This window comes from Capsicum annuum, chromosome 2 (assembly GCF_002878395.1).
Source record: "Capsicum annuum cultivar UCD-10X-F1 chromosome 2, UCD10Xv1.1, whole genome shotgun sequence".
Lineage (NCBI taxonomy): Eukaryota > Viridiplantae > Streptophyta > Magnoliopsida > Solanales > Solanaceae > Capsicum > Capsicum annuum.
The window spans coordinates 41,021,220-41,028,050 of NC_061112.1; the positions used below are offsets into that span (position 1 = coordinate 41,021,220).

General features: G+C 36.2%; 1 protein-coding gene across 3 annotated transcripts; it reads right to left on the reverse strand.

Moving 5' to 3' along the window:
• Positions 1-1,418: 1,418 nt before the first annotated feature.
• LOC107858626 lies at positions 1,419-6,077 on the reverse strand. 3 transcript variants are annotated; one of them, XR_001671164.2, is made up of 5 exons: positions 5,742-5,969; positions 5,412-5,489; positions 4,002-4,088; positions 3,733-3,894; positions 1,419-1,947 (listed from the first exon to the last, which is right to left on the reverse strand). XR_001671164.2 is itself a non-coding variant. In XM_016703361.2 (4 exons), exons 1-4 carry the CDS (start codon positions 5,576-5,578, stop codon positions 1,914-1,916), a joined length of 450 nt encoding a protein of 149 aa, XP_016558847.1. In that variant the 5' UTR covers positions 5,579-6,077; the 3' UTR covers positions 1,419-1,913. The 3 variants fall into 3 exon arrangements, 2 of the variants coding, with proteins under 2 accessions (XP_016558847.1, XP_016558848.1); XM_016703361.2 differs by having other exon boundaries at positions 5,412-6,077; XM_016703362.2 differs by lacking the exon at positions 4,002-4,088 and having other exon boundaries at positions 5,412-5,994.
• Positions 6,078-6,831: the final 754 nt, after the last annotated feature.

Below are 6,831 nucleotides of genomic sequence, written 5' to 3' on the forward strand. Positions count from 1 at the left end.
CCTCATTTGACTGTTGGTGGTGTGGACAATCCCAGAGAAGGGCCTTAAAGCATTCCAAGCATGATATAGATTTTTATCAGGCTTTTGTTTAAAGCTCACTATCTCACTGTGAAGTCTCGCAGTCTTGCCTAATAGAAAGAATCTGATGAGGAACCTTCCGTCTAAGTCATCCCATAATGTGATTGAATTGGCTGGCTCCCCATTCAACTATTTTTTAGCTTCCCCAATAAGTGAATCGGGAAAGAGTGTGAACCTCACATAATCAGCATTTATACTGTCGAAATAAATGTAGCAGTGAACTCAATGAAATTCTGCAAGTGAACCTACGGATCCTCGTGTGAAAGCCTTGCAAATTGTCCACTACTAATCAATAGTTGCACCATATTGTGCATAAGCTCAAAATTTCCCCCAGCAGTCGGTCTTTGAATCGAGGAAGTCAAATTTATTGAAAGTGGGACTGCTACTTCCCGAATAGTCCTGCATGCTACTTGTTGTTCCTCAGCCATTTGCGCACGATTTTCTTGGTCTTCTTGGATCTGAGGAATTCATGGGAGAAGGATTGTTTCTCTCCTTCGTTGATGATAAAGTTGCTCGGGTTCGGAGCTTAGTTTAACCAACTCCTTATCCCTTGCCAGCTTACCACTTTAAAAACTTGTTTCCTGTAATAACAAAACCAAGACCAAGCGTAAAAACACCAAATAAATCTAAAATTAAAACTAAAATAAACAATTGCCAAAATACAAGTCCCCGGCAACAGCGCCAAAAACTTGACAGTGCCCAAGCGCACACGCAAGTGTCCGTGGTCTTATCAAGTAGTAAAGTGGCCTTCAAGAATCCAAGTATCGATCCCACGGAGACTTGATTCAGCAATAATTCTATGTTAGTCCACAATTTAGATTAAGTTGGTGCAAGAGTAACCAAAGGAGAGTTTGGAAATTGTAATTCGCAACTAAAATAAACAATGCGGAAAGTAAAGGTTTTGAGACAATCAATATAAGAAAACCCAAGGTTACAGCACTTTGACAATCATACTATGTTTTGAATTTCCTTCGTTAACTTGCTTATCTTTGTTGTAGATTCGTAGGGTAATTGCATGATTATAGTTTCCCAACCTCTAATCCTTTGCCTAAGTTGAACTTTACAACTACATTGTTGAGCGGGGATGTAATGATCCAATTAGGTTATTTAAGCTATCATCCTACGTTTGAATCAAGTAACGCTCCTAAGTACATCCATGTCCTAGGTGCTAAGTTCAATTCTTTATTTTATAAAATAATAAAACACATACTTCGTTCATCTCCATGTTCTATTCCCTATTCCCTCTTCCGAGATCAAAAGGTAGACAATTGATGTATTCTAAGGGTCGCAAATCCTTAAAATAACTAAATCAAAGATGAACACACAACCAATAATGATAAGAAAAATTAATGAACTTAATTCAAAACAAAAGTAATCATGTCTTTGGCTTTAACACCAGAAAAGGGCATTTAGCCACACAATCATAATCATAATCACAAAATAGTAATTAATGACTAAAAACATGAATGAACTAAATAAAAATAATAAAAACCTAATGAAGAAGTTGTATCAATCCTTCGCTCTCAAAAATATGCTAAAAGATGTGTAAAAATGTGATACAACATGTATTTATAGTATAGGAAGAAGCCCTTTCCGTGTTGGACAAGAAAAGATTCAAATGTTGAGCCTGGAAATGGGTGGGGCGGTGCCCTAGGTTCATCACCGCTACAGGTGGGGAGGCTCCCTGACTATATCCCCGGTCCAGGTGGGACAGCTCCTCAATATCGCTCATAGCTACTGGAATTCGCTCTCCAAAATTTGGTTAAGTGTTGAGTCTCCCCTCTTGATCTCTTATCTTGTGGCATCTTTCCCATGAATTCCAAGCTTCTTTAACATCAAAATATCATCATATTCAGCTCCAAAAGCCTCCTACATCATCACACCAAATGAATTAAGAGATAAACACAACACAACATCCATAACGACGAATTAATAGAAGAGCTAAACATAGCTAGTTAGCATTGATCTTTCACTTATTATTCCAGCTATAGACTCATTAAAATTGAACTTTTCTCATTATCAACAAGTTATTCCACTCATAATAACACATAAAAATCATTAGGAATATTTTAAACACAATAGAATCCATCAGAATCTACTAGACAAGCACCTAGCTCAAGCTAGTAACGCTAGTTTTCCAAGTTGAACTCTAAATGAAACTTTTAAGTACAAACTTATTTGGAACTCACTTTAAACATCATAAACACATGATTTAACAATTCTATGCACATTTATCAGATTATCAACCTATATATCACATGAATCATCCTCAAAATAAGACTAAAAAGGCTAGAATACTGACGCTAGAATGCATAAATACACCCAACATCACCACACCTCTATTGCACCAGGTAGTTATCTGTTGCAGTATATAACCTACCTGTTGCAGCAGATGAGTAATCCGTTGGAAATAATAAAAATAAATCACTAATTTGTTGAACCAAGTAGGTTATTTGTTGCAGCATATAACCAACCTATTGCAACGGATGAGTAATCCATTGAAAATAATAAAAATAGATCATTCATCTATTGTACCAGGTAGATTATCTGTTGCAACATATAACCAACTTGTTGCAGCGGATGAGTAATTCGTTGGAAACAATAAAAATAGATCACTAATCTATTGCACCAGGTAGGTTATCTGTTGTAGCCTATAACCAACCTGTTGCAGCGGATGAGTAATTCATTAAAAATAATAAAAACATATCACACATCTGTTGCACCAGGTAGGTTATCTGCTGCAGCTTATAAACAACCTATTGTAGTGGATGAGTAATCTGTTGGAAATAATAAAAACAGATCACTCATCTGTTGCACCAGGTAGGTTATCTATTGCAACTTATAAACAACCTATTACAGGGGATGAGCAATCCGTTGGAAATAATAAAAATAGACCAAACATCTATTGCCCCAGATAGGATATCTATTGTAACCTATAACCAACCTGTTGTAAGGGATAAGTAATCTGTTGGAAACAATAAAAATAGATCACTCATCTGTTGCACCAGATCACTAATTTGTTGCTCAATGAGTCCTCTATTAGATCAATACTGTTTAGATTTCTTCCAAACAGAAGAGTCATCTGTCGCAACAGATGAATGATTTGTAGATTGTTCATATGTTGTATTAGATTTTTATTATAGCATAAGATTTTTATGTGTTACATCAAATTTCCATTTATTTCATCTGTTGCATCAGATATTTTATCTATTGCATCAGATGTTTCGTCTGTTGGGTCAAATGTTTAATCTGTTGTATTAGATGGTTCATCTGTTGCATCAAATAGTTCATATATTGCATCAAATGGTTCATTTATTTCGTCAGATAGTTCATCTGTTGCAACACCATTTTTACTCTGAAAAAATAATAAATCAACCCAGCAACACCAACATAACACACACACAATAAGAGCATCAACAGTGACCAAAAATCACCAACAAAAATCGAATCAACAATCCGACAAGAAGAACTACAGTAACAACAAAAAATTATATTTCACACTGGAAAGAGTATAGATGAAATGACAGAAATTAGGATTTTATTCAGTCCATATTTCAAATTTAAGCAAGAAATATTAAAATTGTTTACCAATACTATAAGAGAAGTTGACTCAAGTTCCTTTGTTTCTTCATAACTAAAAAGACATTTTTTTACCTGAGAAAGAAGAATTGGGACGACGAAAAACTCAAAGTTGTTGTTGCCGGAGAACACTGCTTGTCACGTTGATTGACGGTTGGAGGTCGAAAAGGAACTCGCCTAGGCATTTGTCGTTGGAGCTTGAAGTCGTCGGAAATTGAAGGGAGAAATTTTGCAGAACTGTTGGTTGGCAGAGAGTACAGAAAAATGGAGTTAAATCCACCCAAAAATCTTGATTTTTCGAATATTATAGTCACCAAACATGTACACAAACCAAATACATGTACCGTATGTTGCTCGGACTCTTCAAAATATTGTTGCACCCGTGTCGGGTCCTCCACAAACACACAACTTTTAAAGGATCCGATGCGTACCTATCGATATTTTTTGAAGACTTAGAGCAACATAGCATGTACCAACACTCACTAACAATCAAGAGAGAAAAATACAAGAGCTAAAACAGCAGCAACAGAGTGAATAAAACATGCTACTCATAAAAGGGAAAAATCAAAGAAAGGCCAGATGTCAAAGTACTATGAGGATGATATATGGCAACAGAGTATTTTCTTTTCATCAGAGAAAATACTACATTGATGCTTTACAGCATTATGTAGATGTGGTGGCACGTACATCAAGGTGGTACAAAAGGCAAAAGTTATCCTATTTAATTCTAATAACTCCAGTTCTGCCATTGAAAGTTTCCAAATAAAACATTCCACAAATAAATAAGCAGTTAAAAACCCATATATAGAGTAAGAAGGTTTGTCTTATTAATTTATAGTAGCTGCACTCACTTGAAATATCTACGTACATTGCTAACATTAATCGTTGGTCAATACATAACATCTAGGCATATATGGAAGTGATATAAATGTAGATCTAAAGAAACAGAACCGTTGTTAAACACAGTTCCAATGAACCTTAAATATTAATCTGTCTACTAGGTCATTTTTATAGCAAATGCCTCAATGGGTTCAAGGACCAGCTATACACTGTGAACATAGAAACGGATCTAAATAGAGCCAAGACATATAGGAGCCCAACTGTAACAGAATTAGGCATAGCTGATCGAATGAAATATCTCATGAACACAGTTAGGGAGATTCCAACCACCCAGTAAAATGAAGAACAGAAGCTTAGCCACTAGCCTAACTTAAATTTACCGGCCATTTGGGAATTATATCAACATCTAAAAACCAGCCCTTTGGAAATTATATCAACACCTAAAAACCAGCCCTTTGAGAATTATATCAACATCTAAAACTCCGCTCTTTGGATCATATCAACACATAAAGTCAAGTTGCTAAACTTCTATTCTGATTAGCAAATAATAACAACAACAACATACTCGATGTAGTCCATCAAGTAAGGTCTCGGGGGAGGGGGTAGAGTGTATGCAGACCTTATCCCTACTTCAACCGACAATAACAAAAATAGCATATAGAAATAGAACTAAAGCTACAACAAAACAATGCAATAATCAGGGTACAAAAAACAACATATATTAATAGAAATCGAAGGACAAGAAAATAAAGGACAATACTATGACTGCTAATATGAACGGACAGCAAAACAACACACTACCTATTAACCTTCTATCCTAGTCCGTTTTAATCAGCAAGTCAAGTAAAATCTAACTCAAATGAACTAAACAAACACAACATATTCAAGAATATCACAATTTTGTATATACATACCTAATTCGACTCCCTATCCCGCTGTCCACGAGACCCTGATCCTCCTCCCTGGCTAGACGACGACGTTGATCCAAACATCTCAAAAGGCCATGAATCGAGTCAAACACAGCCGTATATAAGGAAATAGAGAATGTGCATTTTTTTCTTCTTCTAATTACAGTCATCATACAGTGGAACTCAAATAATGATAAAGATCAGCTAATAAACAACTAGAGTAACAAATGCTACAAAGGCTTTATCACCAATCACCTCTTACCTTCATGAAAGACGTATGATTTGACCTAATTAAATTCAAGCACAAAAGTCAATTAAACACAATACAGGACTTACATTAATCTGTCATACCGGGAAGTGCACCAACCTCGGAGTCCATCTCAAGTGCTTGCAATGGCCGGTCGAAGTAGCAATGGCCGGCCGACCGGAGTCAATTTGGTGGAAAATGTTAGAGAGGGTCAATTTGGGGAAAATGAGAGAGAGGGTGATTTGAGGGAAAATGAGAGCGTCAATTTAACGAGAGGGAAAATTGCGGCCAATTAAAAAAACAGAGAGGGAAAATATTTTTATATGGGATAAGTGCTATATTTTTTTAGTGATAGCGTGGATTTAAAACCCCGTCATTTATAGTGGGCAAATTTATAAATTTTAGCGACAAATTTTTAATCGCTGCATTTCATATAATTTTACGGAGGTTAAAATAACCTTCGCAATTTTATCTTTTTTGTAGTGCTACCTTTACCCATAGCAACTACACAGGTTATGTCCCTATTGATATCCGATGGTTCCCTCCAACAAGTGGAGTTTTTAAGCTCAATATTGATGGATCTTTCACTGTCAATGCCGATCGTTGTGGTTTTGGTGGAGTTATCTCAGATGCCTCAGGTACTTGGGTAATTTGCTTCTACAGAAAAAGCACTAGTCATTGCCACACTTTGGTGGAATTAGAGGCGATGCTTAATGGGTTGGAATTAGTTGTTGCTTATCACTTAACCCCTTCTCCTTGTAGAAACTGATTCGGTGGAAGTTATACAGCTTATTCATCATCCAGTACCTCTATATAATGATATTATTCATAAATGCAGGTTAATAATGTTGAAGAGCGTGGAGAGTCTAGTAGTGCAACATAATTTCCAGAAAGCAAATGCAGTAACCGGCTTTTTGTCAAGGAAAGGGTCGCAACAACTTCAGTCATCAGCTAACCACATTTTGACATCTCCACCAGTGGAATTAGTTGAACAACTTCAAAAGAATATTAGCGGAACTCTTTATCGTAGATTACTATCTTGGTCGATGTATAATAACCTCCTTTGTATAGGAAACAAGTCGGTGTCAGCTTCTGCTAGAACTAGTGTTTTAGTTTCCTCCAACGCTAAGCATATTACTACTACTGTAACCTCTTCTAGTTTAAGCTCTACTAGTGTTA

Coding starts and splice junctions, on each gene's coding strand:
- LOC107858626 (XM_016703361.2), bottom strand. CDS start 5,578: ATGATGACTGTAATTAGAAGAAGAAAAAAATGCACATTCTCTATTTCC. Junction 3,895..4,001: donor AAGAGTCCGAGCAACATACG/GTACATGTATTT, acceptor GCCAACCAACAG/TTCTGCAAAATTTCTCCCTT. Junction 1,948..3,732: donor TCCCAATTCTTCTTTCTCAG/GTAAAAAAATGT, acceptor GTGATGATGTAG/GAGGCTTTTGGAGCTGAATA.